This window comes from Anthonomus grandis, chromosome 17, assembly GCF_022605725.1.
Source record: "Anthonomus grandis grandis chromosome 17, icAntGran1.3, whole genome shotgun sequence".
Classification (NCBI taxonomy): domain Eukaryota; kingdom Metazoa; phylum Arthropoda; class Insecta; order Coleoptera; family Curculionidae; genus Anthonomus; species Anthonomus grandis.
In genome coordinates, this window is record NC_065562.1 from 8,182,501 (window position 1) to 8,202,759 (window position 20,259).

A 20,259-nucleotide genomic window follows, 5' to 3' on the forward strand; every position below is an offset into this window, starting at 1 on the left:
AACGGAATTAAACGAAGAAATTTTGTTATGAATAACTTACCTTTCATTATACATTAAATAATTATTCGACACAACATGTATTTGTGATATGTAAATAAAATATTATTGATATGAAATTCCTCTTAATATGTTGTTTGTTAATTATCTATTTATTACAATTTAAACGAAAATAGAAAACTTCCATAATAACAATAAAATGCACTTCTTATTTGATATTAACAAACGAAAGTAAACATAATTAAAAAATTCATAACAAAAATAAAATTCTTGGCTTCTTGTTGAGTAAAACAAAAAATTTAACACTTACATTTCAATAGCAAAAGTAAAAATAGGATATTTACAATGGTTATATTATTTCAGGTATCTAAAATACTAACTAATGTTGGATCTAATTTTTCTGCGATATTTTTTGATATTAAATTTTTTTCCTCTAATAACTTAATTTTTTATACGCTTTTAACTAATTTACTTAGAAGTTTTATATGTATTGACCTAGATTTTACTGCGGTTTTAAAATTGCCGTAATTTAGCCGTGTCGTTAATTATTGAAATTATAGTTAATTGAAAAGTTCAAAACAGCATACAAAATATTATAAAACGCGTGCATCGAGAAGTAATCAATCCCAAACAAGTTTGAAGCCCTGTATGCGTAGTTGATCATCAGTTAATTAATCATCAGATTTGTTAAAGATCAGTTAAGGATCGCTTCCGCGAACAAAGCTATTGGCAAAGACTTAATTAAAAAGTGAACAACAATGTTTAACCGAGCTCCCACTTGCGGTGGCCGCTGAGGGGAGATATATATTTATGCGTTGGTAGAAAGACTCGGGATCGATCCCACTAGTGCTCTCGCGATTCCGCCTTCTCTACATTCAAATCGGGGAAATCCTAATTAGTAGGGGGGAAGTGGGAAAAACGCAATCGTTCTCTTTTCAAGTTGCGATTTGGCCAAACCTGTGTGTAATTTCTGGTTCATTTAAAGGGCCCATCATCAGCAAGCAAAGGTCTCTACCGTCCGCTCTCTCCGCGAGTAGGCCCACAATCAGCGGCGGGGGGCCAGCAGGCCCCTACGGCCTCTCAGGGAGGTCCAGGACCTCTCAAGCCCCGACATGTGATAGTATCCTCTCCAGGTAAGTCTACACATTTTTATAGGATTTTTATTTGATTCTACAGGATAATTTTAAAACGTACCACCCTCTATATTTTCGCTCCTATAGAAAATATAAAAATATGCAAAAAGTAACTTTCTATTGAAGGCTTTTCTTAGTGTTCCGTGAGAAATTCCTACTTAGCATGGCACAATACGATGTGATGTGATGGAAGATTCTGCAGTAAATCTGCCAAAAAATTATATTTGTTCTGAATTCTCTAAAATACAGCGGTTTATTTTTGTTAGAGAATTTTTAAATTATTTTTGTTTAGTATAGAGAACGGAACCAATCCACGCTCACTAAAGGAATATTGTAATTTACAGTATGTCATTAGAAATAAGTTTAACTTATTTTTACATATAGTAGCATTTTTACCATTCGTTTTTGTGTGAGTTATAACTATTATATACTCGTTAGACCATGGTTCCAGAAGATTCGGAAGAAGAAACCTTCGACGTGTCTACAGTGATGTGCGGTGCACCCTTTGCATCACCGCGATGTTTCCGGAATGACGAACACTATGAACGCTATTCACACTAACGCTACGAACACTATTCGCAGCATTGCTAATGTCATTACACTGCCCCCTCCCTAAGCTCATTTTGTCCTGATATGATCCCAAAGATGGTGAATGTCGATATCGGCATAGGGTTCTCCACTTGTAATAGGACATATTGCGAAACTTCCTTCAGGTCAAGTTATCGAGTCCGAATGTCGGTTTCGGAATTTCTAGGCTTCTCAAATTCTCGGTAAGCAACTCCTTACACAACACAAAGCATCCCAAACATTCCTCTGATGTGAGGCCTCTTTGGCAAGAATGTAGAAAATCTTTCTACCAGTCTCTTCATCAGTTATATTGAGTGCTTGCCCGACTCTGTTGTTACACCAATGTAGCTCTTAAATTTTTTCAAATTTTCTGTGGAAAAAGTCAGCTAATCCTCTAGACATTTTTAAATCCTTAGCCACACAATGTGCCATACTCAGCTGAAGCAGTAAACAGTCTTTCTGCAATTCACAAGTCCAAGTACCGAATCTTTTGGCCATTAGAATGGTAAGCCATGAATTCATTAAATGTTCAAACCGACTCTGGTTGGATTTACACCAGCTCAACGTTTTCTTATTACTCAGCTCGTGGTTTCGTTAATCAGGAGCCCGTCGGTTAAAGTGAATGACTCGGCCTTTACCCCGAGGTGATTTTTGTATTCCGTAAGATATACCTTAATAATAAGATAATTTCCAGAACTCTCTATGGCAGATCGCAGGACGCTTATTCGGAAGTTTCGGTGATAGACCCTTTCATTTCCTGGGTCATAAAACCAAATAAGTCACCGTTAATGTACCCCTAGTCTTTGGCATTGACATCATTTGTGTCGTTCATCCGATCGCATCTTGAATAAAAACACACACTTGACTATGAATGATATGCCTTATTCAGCCCAGTTCGCTGACGTGACGTAGTCTTTTCCGTTAACATCGGTTCCTGGCAGGAAACCAAACGTCAGATCGAATGGGAGTTGGAATTCTCTTCCCATCACTACTTTCATGGTTGGTCAAACCAGCAGAAACAAATGCAGAAGCCTATCCCCTTCTCTATGGTGGCTAGGGTCTACTATAGCCAAATACCGATTAATGGGTCTCTTCATTCATTCCAACTTGCCATCTGACTGCGGGTCTAATGCAATACTCCTAGTTTTCTTAATTCCAAGCATCTTACAGGTGTTATGAAATAAGCTGGATCCAAAATTAAGCCTTTGGTTTAAATGTACCAGAGGTACACCAAATCGGTAGATCTATCCTTTCATCAAAATGCCGGCGACAGTAGAGACTTCCTGTTTTGGTACGCCTTAACACATCTGAGGTTGTCAACCACGACCATTTTGTAGTTATTTCCTGCTTCTGATTCGAGAAACGGACCGGCATGGCAGCGTCAATAGCAATCCCTTAAAAGGCACTTCCCACGTTGTACTGACGCATCAAAGCCTTTCAGTTTTCTTTATGGCTCATTACTTGCAACACATACAACGCGTTTCCTGCACCAATCTCTTACGTCTGCCTCGCTATTCACCAAGAGTAGCATTTTTCCTTCAGTTTTACTTTGTTACTCCTCTACCCACTGACAATGTTTGCACTTCTGTGAACAAGGTATCTGCATTTTTATGCAGTCTCCCTGCACTGAAAAAGCCATTTTGAAAATGCAGGGTCAGTTCGCAACAGGTACTTCCTCCCATCGCTTTGATAACAGCTAAAAACTCTCGGCGAGTAACGCAATAGTTGCGCTCTAGCTGGGAAACGTCTTACTAAAATAGCCAATGACCTTTTCTTCTTGGCCATCACGGATTTGGAACATCATGGCTGTTATGCGCCAGCATTGCTAGCATTTGTGTCGAGTATTTTTCCCTTTAGGTAGGGGATAGCTCATGATAGATGCGCTTGTGAGAGCCTCTTTTAGGTGATCAAAAGCTTCCTGACTGTCTTGGAGCCATTAAAATCTTCGTTTTCCTACTGTTAGCCTGGTCAATGGTTTTGTAATGTTGGCAAATTTCTTCATATAGTGTCGGGATTAAGTGCGTAGTGCCAAGAAGCTGCGTAAGTCATGCTTCTCTTTGGAAAGTGGCCAATCTTTCACAGTCTGGACTTTTGAATTGTTAACCGCAACCCTTTGCCTGTAACATCGTCACCCAGATACTGCACAACCCTTTAGAACAAATGACATTTCTCTGGGCTTAACTTTAATCCAGTTTTTCGTAGCCTCACGAACCATTTTATCTAGATTTTTCTTGCGATCCTCAAACGATTTTCGTAGCACAATAATATCATCAAGGTAAATCAGACAAGTCTTTCAGTACAATCCTCCTAAAATCGTCTCTATTAAGCGTTTAACAGTGGCAGAAAAACTGCACAGTATAATAAATGGCATTACAATAATTTGCCAGAATCCAATACCCACCTTGAACACCTGTCTTATTTAGCCGGTAATCTACGCAGAATCTGGTCGAGCCGACTTTCTCCTTTACCAGTAGTACCACCGGTAAAGACCATGGACTACTAGATGGTTCTATGATACCTTCCTTGGCCATACTCTCATCAATGTAATCAACCTCCTCTCTCTTGACCAGTGGTAGGCCTCGAGTTGTCTGCCAGATGGGACGAGCATTTCCTGTATTGATTTTGTGCTGGACTATGTTGGTCTTCTCTTTCTTTCAGTACCAAGAACATCTGGATACCTATGAACCAAATGTATCAGCCTTCTTCTTTGATTCAGCTTTAAACTAGTGCCTGAGGGCGATACCAGCGCTCCTAATTCATTCGGAATGACTTCCAGGTAGATGTCCACAGCCGCAACTTATCGAAGTACTGCCAAAACTGCAGAACAGTGTCCTAACTTAGTGCCCTTCTTTAATAATACAGTGTACTGACTGACATGTCTTTCCGACTGCTATACCTCGACCAACAGCCTCGTCATGCATTACAGGTTCGAACATTACTATTTCACCAGGTGTGGTCTTGCGATCAACGCAGCCCTTCAACTTATCTACTAGAAATCACTTAAGGCTACTAGAAATTATTTTTACCACTATTTATGTCGATTCAAAAATCGCGACAATGTTTTGATTTAAACTGACCTCCTGGTAGCGAGGACTCCTACTACTAGACCAATATTCCGGAAGATTTCCTACCTTCCATATGTCTCCAAAGATGTCGTGCGCGGTGTGCCCGCTTGCGTCACCGCGATGTTCGCGGAATGATGATAAACAGCTGATTCTCGCTACAATATTTATAGATTTTCGATAGGTGCTGAAATAAAGAGGTACTGGTAAGATGGTACTTTTTAATATTGACATCTTATATATAAGAAAGAATAAAGATTTAAAAAAAATCAGGTTAATGGCTTTGATTATAACATTTGGTTTTCTTTGTATCAAAGGTTCGCCAAGCAGTAGTAGCGATTCCCAATCGGGATCCGACTCCGTGAAGCACTGCCTGCCCGGCCGCGTTAGTTCTCCCGCCATTCGAGCCTCCCCCTCCCCCTCTTCGTCTGCACAAATGATGATCCAGAGGTCGTCGCCATCGGTGACAATGATTGGTTCATCAGGCTTACGTCACTCCCCTTCGATTACAGTGGCTTCCTCTTCAACAGTAGGATCTCCAGCTACCGGAGGACCAAGGAATTCACCTAGTATAACTAGTATTAGCAGGGCATCTCCCAGTTTATTTGGACAGGTAACGGTTAAGTAACTTTTTAATGGTATCCTCTCCTATGCTTATTAATAAACAAAAAAGTACACAAATTTGTTCTAATGCATGGATTTTTTTTAAAGATATCAAGATCCAGTTCTCCAGCAATGCAAGCCAGCTCTGCAGGACTAAATGTAACTCTAGGAGGTCCTTCCCCATCATTCTCTTCCCTTTCTGGCCTCCAGAGTACCATATCCAACATGAGTACCACCACTTCCAACATGTTTTCTGAACTTTATACGCAACCGACAACATACGCCAGTACCAATCCCTTTTTAACCGGAGCATATATGTCTTACACTCCTGGGGATAATAACTTTAGCGACAAATTCAATACCATTGGGTCTACAAAGGACATAAAGTCCTTCTTTGACAATTACAGTATGGATTCGAATGGAAAATATTCTTCTAAATTGACAACAAACTATGAAACGGAATGTACTAGTACTGGTGATGGTGTTTATGGTACTGCAAAATATAATACGATCGGAGGCAAGTACAGTCAGGATAAATCGAGCTATTTGACTTCGGTTTATTCTACTGTGTCCGACTCCAAATACAGTCCAAGTAAGAACGGTAAGTTAACTACATTTACAGGATGTTTAAAAACTATTCTGCACTATTAATTTTTTTATTCTTGAAGATACGAGGATAATTAAATTGGCAATGCATTAGACGTACAGTAGATGGCGTTGAGAAGTGAGTAGCGCTTCTGTTGTAGTCTGCCAATTTAAATAAAATATTTGTGAGTTAATTGCTAAATAATAACCTTTAAAATATTTAAATCAACTATGCAAGTGTATTTCAACAAGGTCAGAGCAAAATCAGAGGATATAGAGGAAAGTCAAAAACTTACTTACAGACTTGAAGACATGGTGGAAAAATTTGACATGCAATTAAAGTGCTTTAAAAAGGATCCTAACATCAAAAATCAAGATAAATCAACTTCTAGTGATTTATTTAAAGGCGCAGAGGCGGTCTCCTCTTTAATCAAAAGACGTCTAAGAAATCCGTTTTAAACAGTAGTCTAAAACTTAAGTCCGATATCGCAATACTCAAGTATGTCCGTGAACAAACCAAAACAGTGTCTTAATACACGGCATAGATGAGCAGCAAGAATACAAAATAATAAAAAAAGCCAAAATTCAGATACAAAAAAAACAATTTAAATTTTTGTCACCGGCTTGGTAAGACAAGAACCAAACTCCGCTAAGCCTAGGCTGGTGCTATAAGTATCATTTTACCATTGGTGGCTACGCAAGGAAATTTTTTTTTAACACAAAACGGTCTAAAGGTCAAACAGACTATACGTTAATTCGGGAAATAAGCTAGAAAAACTTGTGGAAAGTGTGATGCTGTTTAAAAGTATTAAAAATTTAAGGTACACTTTCTATTATAAACCTTTAAAGTCTAACTCCTTGGATTATAACCAATATAAAAGTTTTGATGAAACAAAGAGATAAAGCGCGTCAAAAATATATGAAGCAAAAAACCGAAGGTAGTTAATTATTACAGAGAGTTAAAAAATTACACTAAACATGCAATAAACACGAAAAAATTAGATTGCTTTTAACAAATGTCATTAAAAAAAAGGAGTTTTTGAATAGTTCTTAAAAACTAAATTTTACAAAAAATAAAAGCCGCTACTTGTGATAATTTAAATGATGCAGAAGAGTTAAATTCTTTTTTCAAGCTACGTGACATTTAAAAAATTAACATCTAATGAAATAATCAATTTCTACATTAGAACTTAACATAAAATTAATAAATAAAGAGAAGAGTTTACATATTATAAAAAGTATTGGAGCCAGTGCAATAGGAATTGATGGCATTTCTATTAAAGATCTTAGGATATGCCTTCCTTACTGCCTGAAACCTTTGGCAAATATTATTAATTGTTGTTTCTTGGAAAACAATTTTCCAAGTCAATGGAAAAAAGTTATTATTGCCCTCTTGCCGTCCCCTCAAGATTTTAAAGATAAAGGCCTAGCAGCACTTTACCAGTGGTTTTAAAAATTTTAGAACGTCATATTTATAATAAAATTTCAGAGTTTGTCTATAAGTGAAAATAATCTCAGACTATCAGGTTTCCATAAATTATTTAACAGTACTACAAGTCTTTTGAGCATGAATAATGACATTAAAGAAATAACGTGTTACACTCCTGAACAGTAAAGCCTTTGATACCATAGATCATAAATTGCGACCTACTAGTTAAATTACAGTACTCTGGGTTTTCAAAAAATACTATTACATTTCTCAAATCTTATCTTAAATGTGGCTGTCACTGTGTTCGAGTAAGAAAGCATTCAAATCTGGAATACGCAAATATCTTGCCAATAACTACAGGTGTTCCACAGGGTTCTATATAACTTTTATAACACATGTTAATAATAAAAATACGGTCGCCTATGCCCGATTAAAAAATCTACATCAGTACAAAAACATGCTATCACCAAAAGTAAAATATTCGCTGAGTAATGTGCTTGTTTTATCATTGTTCCATTACGTTGGTGATTCTTTAACAGTTTATTTATCTAAAAAAGTTCAGAAATTACAAAGTAGCTGTATGAGGTATCCATTCAACATACCATTTCAGAAATCACATAATACTTATTTAAATGCAAATTCAATTTTAAATATGGTTCAAATTTCGTTTAACTGAAATCTACTATTAAAGAGAAAATTACATTTTTAGGTTCAAATAGCCTCTGTAATCATAGAATGACAAAAAATTTCCTGCGGAAATCCGTCCGGTCCATTTTCCAGACTTTAGAATAACTGAAATCAATTAAATAAAAAAATATGGTTTATCTAATATTTGGAAGTGTCAATTAAGCAAAAACTATCAAAATTTGTCGGCGGAAATGCATTGATCCTTTACAATTTTCCGACTTTAGAATAACTGAAATCAGTTACATGAATAGATGTTTTCGATAAATTTTTTAGATATTTTTTGAAATATAAGTATGCTAAAAACACTGCTGAAATGCCTCGTTTTGTTAATAAATAATTTGGGTGGGTTGGGTTGTATATAATATTTATTTTTACTCAAATTCAACCCAACCCAAAGTGACTTCATTATGTCTCACTCCCACCCAACCCAAATAAACCAACCAAACCCAACCCAATCCGAAATGGCTTTAGTATGTCCCACTCTCATCCAACCGAACCGAACCCACTAAGAAAAGACTATACTAATAACAAAATTTAAGATTTTATTAACAAATTTTAGAAAAGACATAAAAACTTCCCATAAAAAACCCGAAACATATTAAACAAAAACATAAACATCCAATAAACCAATTAAGTATTGTGTAAATAACATTTGACCCTACTCTAACTCTAAAATCTATATATTCCATACTTATGACACTAAGAACTTCAACCATAGGATCTAAATTGTATTTTTTTAAATGCCTTCTCCAAAGATACTCGCATAATTTATCAGCAAACTCATCTTCTGGTATATGTTGCCCTCGTACACACTTTTTTGCTACACTCCATTCAGACTCTATCCTTTGAGTATGAACATTACCTTCAGTTACAAACTCCACACTATGATTTACTAAATAATGTTGGTATCCATAGTCTTTTAAAGCATTATAAGCCCTCCACTCATTAGTGTGAATAATAGACCATATATTTACATCCTCCAAAATAATTGAGTGTAGTGGTATCCCGTTTGTTATCAGGACATATAACTAGTCTTAAGTCGTCAGAATTATTTGCTATCATACCCAATACCCAATGCCCGTCGATGATACTTCCACTATTGTACTTCGTCTTCCCAAACTTCGATTCATCGATCTAAGTCAATAAAACATACATTAAAAACCCAAGTTATTAAAATAACTCAATATCATAAAATACCTGCACAATAATTCCAGGACCACTAATTTTACTTAAACCAGCTTGAATTTGAGTAAATGAATTGGAGATTATTTCTTGGCAATTTTCTTGCAGCCATTTTTGCAGCTGAAATTTTTTCTTACGAGTCCGATACACCTACAGCTATTCTCTCGTAAGACTGTCCATGCGCAAATCCACTCTAAAGATAAAGTAATTAATAAAATTATCATTTTCAAATTACAATAAATAAATTTGTTACCTAAATTCCTTTTCGGGAGATAAACGGCTCTCTTCAAACCAGGTATTTTTTTCTGCTGAGATTTTAGGTCGACAGGAAGTACTTTTAGAACATGCAAAGATTCAAAGATTGGTATTAGAAAAATAATAATGAGAAAATGAACTCTGAAATTGTATGACCTTTTGTTTTTGTCCTACAATATGGAGGACGAGGTATCAAACCTTTATATATCCCAAAATTATAGGCTTCCTGTCTAGTTCTGGGTAACATATGTTCACTTATTTGAATTATAGGCATTGTATAATAATAATATTATAGTTAAATGGACTAAAGCACATCCACGACTGAATAAAACCGACTGCACATTCCAAATTTAGTTTAAAATGCTAAACCTAAATTTTTTTGTAGATTTTGTTTAAGGGACACTTTCTTACATAACTGATTATAGCTAAACGAAAGTTGAGCCATTTATTTTTCATTCGAGAAGTTTCATATAATACTAGAAATTCTTACCTACTCACAATCCCTTTACATAGAACTTCAGCTTTTTAAAATTCTGCCTAATCACATAAACAAATGTTCACCTAAAATTTCTTTATTAAATAAAAAGAATCATATTTTAAATGCATAACTTGCTGCAGTGATATTATATCATGTATATGATATTATATTTTAGAGGGTTCATCTGCCTGATATTTTAATGCCCTTGCCTAATAATTTAATATTTTAAATATGTTAGTTTTAGTTTTGCCTATTTCCTCTCCTATGTTTCTAGTTTGCTATTGCGCTAGTTCCTACACTTTACCTATTAAGTTTTTAGGCTATAATGCATACATACTGTTATTTCTAATATTTTCTCTTTAAACGGGTTGTACGACACATGCGTTGAATCGCATGGGTATCGGATTTAAAAATCGCAGTACATACTCCGATTACCAGAGAAGTATATTTATTCATGATGAATAGTAGTTAATTATCGTTCAATCTTTAAAAGCGTATTATTTGTGTAATTTTAAATAGTAATAACACTCTTTTAATTTGATTTGATTTAAAAAAAAACAGATTTTACTGAATAACTTGAGTATGAGCGTTTAATTCTTTTTTGTTTTCGCCGCGTTAATAAGTAGAAAAAATGTGTTAAGTTTGCCAATCTAACCACTCTGGTCTCCTCAAGAATAAAGAAGTTAGAAGTAATGCAGAATTATTTTTAAAAAATCTGAATTTTAAACGGATTATTTATACGAAATATTTATAGGAACAAGTTTCGCATCTAGCCCCCAACAGAATTTATCAACGCATCTGAATGTGGAAGAGACTCCAACCCCTACCTCCAGCATCGACACGGAGGATAGCAACACAAGAGAGGTGGGGGAGAAGGACGTCGAAGGCGATGGAGAACAATCCGACTGAACCTCCCGCGCGGCCCGGGCCAACTTTTAATACTAAAATAGCTTTTTTTACGAAATAGTGGCAGCACAAATGAAAAGACATTATACAATAGTTGACGTGTCATCTTTTTTCGATGTAAATTTGCCATTTTTCCCTGGTCGAGTATCACTTTGATTTTGTTTCATTGATTGACGGCCGTCTTTAAAAAATGAAGACTATGCTTGTATTTTGATAAATGGTCAATAAGAGTTCGATTAATAGGTTTATTGACTTTCTTATTACGTTTTTTTCTTTCTATTTTTTGATGAGCACCAGGTGAGACTTAATAGCATATGAAGCCGACGATATATCTTAAGCATACATTGTGAAAAATCTTCGTTCGTTTTAAGAGTGGTTGGGAAAATCTACTGGAAATTTATTTTATTTTATTTAAAATTGCGTTTTTCTTTACACTAGAAAAAAAACTCTTTTATCTAAGCTAGCCTAAGGTCATAGACCAGTTTTAGCATTGACGCAACATAAGTAATAATGGATTTTTTATATTTTTTGGGGTACCTAATTTTAACAAGAAAGATGAAGAGAGAATACAGTACAAAATATAATTTTTTCAAGTATAATGTCCATAATCATACCATCCGCCATGAGGAAGCAATCTTGGCTCTTCCTGCCAATCCCTATTTCAGAAACAACGTTATGAATATTAAATCGGTAAAACGGACTGAAAGTAATGGGTATCAGTGCCTTTCTCTTCTGATTAATCAGTTAAATGGTTCTTTGGGGTGCTATTTTGGTATTCAATACAGATTCACTCGAACCTTGGCGTTGGCAGCTAATGGCACAAAGAATCTATATGAAGACCACATGGGAAAAAGGATGAGGATCACAAATCCATAGTTTTATGTAAAAGGGATTTTAAAATTCAGAATCTTGTATTTTCTTAATGTTTAACGTTATTGACAATAACAATATTTAAAAAAGTTAACTTGGGTATATTAATTCGCTAAAAAAATTAAAGGAAGTTATCAACCAAAAGTCAGGAAAAAAAGACGAAGGTCTGTAAAAAACACCTTTATTTAGTTACATTTTAAATTTTCAAAATAAATTTGAGCTTCTACACTACAAAAACGTTTTAAGTTCTGTAAGTTTTGATATTTCTGGATATTAATGGAAATCCTATTTTCATATTCTAAATTTAGAAGTTCAAATTGTCCTAAAGGTAGATCTGGTAATACACGAACTACATTGCTCGAATATTTTCATTTTTTTGTAACTGCCTTTCCTTTTTTAATAGTTGTTCGTTTTTTTCTTTTTTGGCACTACAACATTTGAGATGAAGCCTCCACTCGAAAAGTCGTGGTAATCGATCATTCTGGGTTCTTCTTTTTTTATTACTATTTGCCTCATTGGGCGAATTTAAGAGGGACATTTTCGTACATATCAGTTAATTATCCTGAAAGAGCTTGGTTTTACGCGGGCATTTTGAATATGATCATACCAACCAGAAGGAAGCTTGACAAAAGCTTTGGAATTTATTAAGCCCATTTCGTGTAACTGTGTCCTATAATTGGAAAAACCATTTTTACACATTGAAGTCGGCCTACTTTATGGATAATATAATGAAGCATGCGAAATAGAGTATAGTTTTTGTTCTGTCCACAACACAACTCACAAGTTCTTGATTGTCTGGATTTAATTCATTGAGGATGTAATGAAATAGAATAGAGGCTACTTCGTCTGATCCTTTTGTGGCCGCTGTTTCTGTATACATATAAAACAGCGCCTCACCACTGGCCAAAACGTGAATATTAAATAGTAAAACAATAATTGCCGCTTGTAAGTGCTAATATTTGGCAGTGGCAAGTTTTTTTTGATAATCCATTACAATGGCTTTAATATGACGCTGTTTTTGAGCTCTTTTGCGTTCGGATCGTGATCGGAGATGAGGTTGATTATTCATATGTAGTGATGATAGATTTGAAGCCTGTGAAGGATCTGATGACTGACGGTATGACTCATATGAAGTTGATTTCATCGGATATAACTCCTTAAACATCTGAAACATTTTCTTAACGTTTAAATCTTATGGCAGATAGTTTTTCTTAGACTGTGAAGGCTATAGTGTGATTGTCTACCTTTAAATAATCGAATATAAGCATAGACCGCATTAGTTGTTTCTTCGCCTAGCTTATTTGGCCGATTGGATTGTCGACCTCGACAATCTTTACCAACATGTCCATCCTTAACAAGTTTTTGCTGAATATTTTAAAGGCGCATTGCTGATATTCCATAAAATGACATTGCCTTGTAGCAAATAGGAATTTCTTGGGTACCATTATCTCGCATCATTCAAACCTTAAAACAAATTATCTACTGCAAAATAAGTAACAACAAAATAAAATCATATAAGTTAGGTACCTTGTATGTATAGAAGAAGGAATGATATACTACATCCTCGTTGTTAGCTTTTTTTTGGCGGCGTCTTTTAACCGGTTCATACGAACTGAGACCTGCTAACTATAAGCTATGCTCACTATGCAATTTCATTTCATTAAAGTTTCTAATAATCACTAAACGCTTTTGAACACCAATAACTTTGAAACATTTTAATCTTGAACAATGACAACTGTTTCCAGTTTCACGTGTTTGCAAAGGTCCTAATTTGTCTCTTTTTTTAATTCTGGGTAGCACATTACACTCAGCCATCTTAAAATCCTATAAAAAACAAACAAAATCACAAGAAATACTCGCACGCAACTATTCAGGGTTAAAATTGAAACAAGCTGGGTTGCTGCTATTTTACAATGCGTTTAATGGCCGACGGTAACAAGCCCCGGGTACGAAATTTTTGGACACTTATCAGTTTTGCTTATATCAAGGGGACCTTCATCCTTTTTCCCCTGCACGGCATACATTTAAAGGCATTTCACTTGGTAGTTTTATTTGTTTTGCTCTTTATAGTATGATAGGCAGAAAGTAACGGCGCTTGACCATGATTTCACGTGTTTATCTCAAATTTCAATTTTTTGGACCCTCATCCGTTTTTTCCTGTGGTTAGATAGATGTTACATAGATGGACCTGTATAAAAAAGTATTAGGTAAGAATAGGTACTCTCGAACTACCTACCACAACACTCTTAGCGACCTCTATAAAAAATTTGCAAGTGAATTGAAAACAATTACCCGAACAATTCTTTGTCCTTACTAGAATGATATACAATACAATACAATGATATACAATTGTCATCTTGTGGCAATTAGGACCACAATGTTGCTGTTAACATATAACAGTTCCTCAATAAATTAGGACTTCAGTTTTTTTACAGCAGTGCAAATGAGTCCTGTACAATTCGAGAAGAAGATCACATCTTAATAATAATAGGGAAAACCAGGTCTTGTAGGCCGCCTTTTTAAATTTTGGATATAATTGGCTTATCGTTGTGTTTTTATAAGTTAAAAGTGAATCACCAATAAGATTGTAATACAGACCACTTGCAGATTATGATATAACATATTCTATACTTCTTACTAAACTAAATCTTCTTTTAAATGATGCAAGTGGGCCAACATACCAGCAGTATATGTTGGGCCCGTCAGTCCAAAATTAAGTTTTGATTTCTTCCATTTTAAAAACAATCACGTCCTAAGTTTTTCACTCTTTAATGAAATTAAAAGAATAAGAACATTCAACAAACGTAAAAAATAATTTTAAAAATGTACATAAAGGATCTATTGGCACGGATCGCAAACAAAACTCTTTAACCTTCTGTCGACTCCTACGCAGTTGGTATAGTACCAGCTTTTACAGATCTGGCAGCGAATCCAAAAGTCACCTTTTTGGATTCGACCTGGATTGTGTATATAATCCATTGCCGTAAATACAGGCAGGATCTTCGTCTTTATCACTTTCCTGAAATTCTTGACTCGTTTCTTCCGTTTCCAGGTTTGTAAAATTCTTTTTTGCCCTTTTGACGGTCTTGATTATTTTGACTATTTTCTCTGACACACTGCAGGATGGTTTTGTTGTAGACAGAACACTAACCTTTTTTGGGTCAAGAACATATTTGTTAATACACTCTAGAACTTGTTTACCGGAAGCTACAATAGGACCAGCGAAACACTTTCTTCGGGAGGGACATCTGTAAGGTCTTCTAAAAATTATTGATTGCATTCCCTAGTGTTGCAGCTTTTAAAAAGGCTTTGTAAAATAACTCGCTTACTTGGTAATGACTCAAAGCACGTCCAGGGTGTACTCTGAGCCAACTTAGTATCGACTGATTGCAATAAGGTCGTAAGTGGCCCATAAAACGATACGTCCAAAGGCTGCAGGCAATGAGTGCAATGAGTCAGAAGCAAAATAAAATTATATTGTTGGACTTGGTATACTCTTCCATCTGCAAAAAAGACTCGAGAGACCATCAAATACGAGTAGAATTTTTCTTTCCGTAGAAGGATATGCAGATTGTTTAAAATATTGGAGCCATTTAAGGCATATAATTCTCCATATTCGGTTTCATTAGCATATCCAACACAGCCAATTAAAGGTTTTTCCATCAGTTCATTTTTCATATTCTTCTTTGGGAAAATCAACGCAGGAGCTACGAAATTTCCCACTGCATTAACCCAAGACATTGCTGAAAAATTAACCCCCCTTTTGGACTTGTCACTGACTTGCTTTCTTCCTCGTACCGCCAAGATTTTTTTAGACTGGACTGTGGAAAAACCTAACTCATCCATGTTGAATATTTGATCCGGTTTCAAGTTTTTTTTCCAAAATTATTATGCTTACCTTTTCAAAAAACTTTTTAACTACGTGTTTATTAAACTCCCGTGCGCGGGCAAGTGAGATTTCTTCAGGTATTCGCAAGAAATAAGACCTTCATGGTGTTTTATAAGTACATGTGCCCAATCCCAACCAGTCATTTGGGTTTCCTTGTTAAAAGGATGCTTTACCTTTAATTTTTCAGCTGGTTGAAATCCAAGTTTTCGCACATCGGCCAACGTTAACCCGAAATAGCTATCGGCCATCATCTGTATGTGGTTAACCAACTCCAGTTCAATTTCTGGTTCAAAATCAGGAATACGGCCACCAAAAAATACCTTTTCTCCATTTTTTACAATTTCGTTACGATAGCAGCCAGTTTCCAACCCACTTGCGTTGACTTTAAATCTCTAATCGCTGATTCCATCATTTCTTAATTCCACACTTGCCTGTGCTATTTTTTCCCCATTTTACCATTAACTGCAATTAAATAACAAACAATTAATTTATGGTGGACCGATAGTAACTGATTATTTGGGGTCCAAAATATACACCAAATGCGATATATTTTCCAAAATTAGAAAATAAAATTAACGCGGCAACAACGCTCAATGACTTCGTTCGATGCTGGAAGAGTATACCATAACCTAACTAACGCCAATGGTATTTAACTAAACAATAATAAAATTGTGTCCAAAATTTGTAGGTCCTATTACAACTATGAAAATATTTGGAACTTACCTGAATTTTTTTTAATTCAGGATTTCAATAATTCTAGATTAAAGGATTTGATAGCGATGCCATATGTGCAAATTCGAAATATGCGAAGGGGGTCATAATAGACAGAGGACCGACAAGGTCTGGTTTCCACTACTAGTTATTACACATTCTAAATAAAATTTCTAGTTTTTTCTGCTGATCACCATTTCACTAAAAAAAAGGAATAGCCGGTGTTCCAAATTATAGCGGCACACAGTTTGTCGTCAAATTCCTTTTTTGATAAATAATATCTAGTTTGACTAAAGGATCATTTTTAATATTTTTCAACCATTGAATTTTTGGGGATACTGAGTACAAACATCGTATATTGAGAAGTAGTTATTGCAAATTGTATACAGGCGGCAGAAAGTATTAAAAATTAAATTCTTAAATAGAAAGCAATGTAAGTTTTTAAGTAAAACTAAGGTGCTTTTTATCCTTATTTCAAAAATATAACCCTTGTTAACATTTCAAGCTTTTTGAAACATTGTAACACGTTAAAGCCAATTAATATTGGGAGCATTACGAAATCAATGTAAAAGTGGGTAAATCTTATCTTAATAATTCTCAATCAGATTTATATGATACGAACTATTAACTGAGCAATAGCTTCTATTCTAAATTCTTTACAAAATCAGAGCAACGTATGATATATTATTAACTTACTGGAATAAAAAACCTTGACCTATGTATGTCTAAATGGCACTACACTTTTTTAAGAATTTATCTTATATACCACATTGCACTTTTTCACTTAATGACTATAACCACGTCTCTGCAAGCAGCTGATGAAATTTCACCCCAAAGCATAACTGAAAATTTAGTTGTGTTTAAAAAGTGCATTGATTAACCATCACCTTCTTAACCCTTTCGCGTCGATTGGGACATACTTTTCCCATCAAAAATTTGGTTTTGAAAATGCGACTTTTTTTATTTGTTAAACTTTTTTGTCTTTTAATTTATTTCTTTATTAGTACCTACCGCAATGACAAAAATAGCTTAAGTTTATTTTTTTAACGTAAGTACAGTGTGGGCTATATATGTGCCAGCCGTATATTTGTTTGGGTTTTATATGTCCCAATAGTAAAACAAACCACGATCAAGAAAATCATATTATTTATTTTTTTCAAAGAAATACAACATTAGGAGTGATAAGATGAGAAACATTCGTTACATAGTGGTACGTCACAGGCGAAGCATAACATGACCGTCCTTTTTTTTACTTTTTGCTGGGCATGACGGCATCTTCTTCTGGTTTTTGAAAGGATAGATGGTCTCCAATATTAATCATATTTTTAGAGGATAGTGTGGTCCTACCAAATGATCCTTTGCGAATTAAAGCAGCATTTTCACGTCCAATTCCTATCAGTTGTTCTGCCAGATTTACCAAGTATGTCAGAAACGGAGTATCTCTGTTACGAAGTTCCTTGAAGATTATTCAAGCATTAACTGCTATGGTTAACAATAGCTTGTAATAAACTTTTTTCCACCATTTTAATGACTTGCGGTCAATATCATATAGGCCTGTAAGCTGATCAGACAAGTCTACGCCCCCCATAAAGGAATTATATGTGTGTATTGCTTCGGGACAACTTAGTGTCATTTTTTTACCATCTTTACCAGTCCTTGCAACCTCAACTACATAATCAGTATCACAGTTACTCAGGTTACTTCTTTACTTCTTTAGTATCCATCCAATTGAATGCTGTTGTACCATAATTATTGCAAAGACACTGCATGTCTCCTCTTTTCACTGTCTTTTTATCAAATTGCTCAAATTTCGGAATATTCTTTCGAGTGGCTATGCAAGTTCCAACTTGAGGGAAAGTAAATTGTTCATTAAATTTACAGAAGTAAAAAAACGGTCATAACAAATAAGTACCTGGTTATCTCTTAAAGTTTCTGTCAATTTTTTTAATACTCGTTCACCTAGGGTGCCATCAAGGGTACCTGGTTCTCTTCCAGAATAAAATATTAAAATCGTAAACATAACCCGTATTAGAGTCGCAGCGTTCCCAAATTTGTATGCCTCTTTTGATTGGTTTTAATGGTAAGTATTGTTTTAATGATGAACGACCTTTAAACTTTGTTATAGACTCATCTATGGATTGAAATTTGCTTTCGGTTCTTGCTTTTGAGAACGTCGATTTGAGGCACGCAACAATATCTTCCAATATAATAAGTTTTACTGGCGTTATTTGGCTTTTGTGGATGGTTAAAATACAGTTTACTAGCCAGAAGTCTAAATCTATCTCTAGAGATAGCTTCTTTTATAGCCTGGTTGCCCAAAGACTTATGGGAAGCCCAATAATGCTGTATTGGGGGCAATTTATTATACGCTATTATAAAAAAAAAGTAAAAACACCCTGTTATAATCATTATTTCGTGTGAATCAGTTAGAATTTGTTTATTTCGAACCTCTTCAAGAATTTTTAGGCGCTCATTGGTACACTGGGCAATATAAATAAATAAAGAAGGTGGCATTAGTTTGAAAAAAATATCCAGCTTTGTACTTCCACGATTGACCTGAACTATTATTGTACAGTTGGCCTTTTCGGGGACCTTATACCGGGGTGAAAAATTATCAATTTCTTTCCAGATCACAATTGAACTATCAGCAGGAGAAGAGGCCGGAATATCAAGTTCGATATTTTCGTCCGAACTATTAGATAAATCAGGAAATCCATAGGCACCATCTAAATTGAAAGATGTTGATGGTTCATTAGAATCAATTTTCATTATCGCAATTTTTTTGTTCTTGCGTTTTTTACTAACCTCAAGAAAATCTGAATCATCACTCGAATCCGTTTATTCCTGCTCGTATTCGGATCCACAGCTCTTAAAGGGGTCTTCTTCTTCATCTGATGATAAACCTGCTTCTGCTAAAGCCTCTAGTTCTCTTTGTGTTAAACGTTTCCTAAAAAAGAGTTTTATATAAAAAATGCTGATGGGACGATAATAAACCAAAGTAAAAGTCGATGTGACATATGTGTCCCACAAGAATTTCCTAATTTACATGTAAAACATAAACACTTATCTTTAACAAATAATTTTAAAAACTTACCTAGACATATTCGAAAAAATATCCGTAATTATTTTAAGCTGTATAACAAGATGTTTGCTAAATTTGAAGCAAAAACAATAGCACGCTGTCAGTTAAATGCCTGTACTACTACCTATTCTAAAACCATTGACTGCGCTGCTTGAATGTTTTGTTGACAAGCATTGCTGAATGCGGATGGGACATCGGGCTATATAAAAATCATTGCATAATGTACCATCAGTATTTTTTGAAAGTTGGATGGGACACATATGACCCAACAGTAATTTCAGGCTATTAATTTACAAAATAAAGTCGACGCGAAAGGGTTAAGTTTAAATGTAAAATTAAGAACATTAGTCCTAAAAAGTTTGAAAAAAATACCTACAGTTACACCATCCATTTATGTTCCTTGGGTCTTTATTAACCTTTTAATTAAGAATATGTACATCATGCAAACAATGGCAAAAGTTGTATATTGTCTGTATCTTATTACTGATGTTGAATCATTTAAATCAAAGTAATACATATGAAAAAAATTAACTCTAAGGTGCATCAACGGGATATACTTCACTCATTGATACCCCATCTCTCAACTTCACCGGTTGGATGGATACCAAATATTACTGTCATTGTATTTTTTATCGGAGAAAACAACAGTGAAGTTCACTTTACGTAAACATCTTAAAAAATTAATTCTCAGAAATGTTACTTCTTAAAACTGAATCATTATTGCCATTAGCCAAGGCATTAATGCTGACACAGAAAAGTTCAAAATAATTTTAATGGACACGGGCAAGTGAGTACTGGAGTAAAATAAAATGCATTACTTAAA

General features: G+C 34.9%; 1 protein-coding gene across 1 annotated transcript in view; it reads left to right on the top strand.

The window, feature by feature from the left end:
* Window positions 1–11,130, top strand: part of LOC126746611 (rho GTPase-activating protein 100F) — a 358,577-nt gene extending 347,447 nt beyond the window's left edge. The window contains 4 exon segments of the mRNA XM_050454928.1: window positions 983–1,130; window positions 5,077–5,372; window positions 5,471–5,963; window positions 10,733–11,130. Of these exon segments, the coding sequence (XP_050310885.1) occupies window positions 983–1,130; window positions 5,077–5,372; window positions 5,471–5,963; window positions 10,733–10,887 (1,092 nt within the window). The 3' untranslated portion in view covers window positions 10,888–11,130.
* The last annotated feature ends 9,129 nt before the right edge of the window (window positions 11,131–20,259 follow it).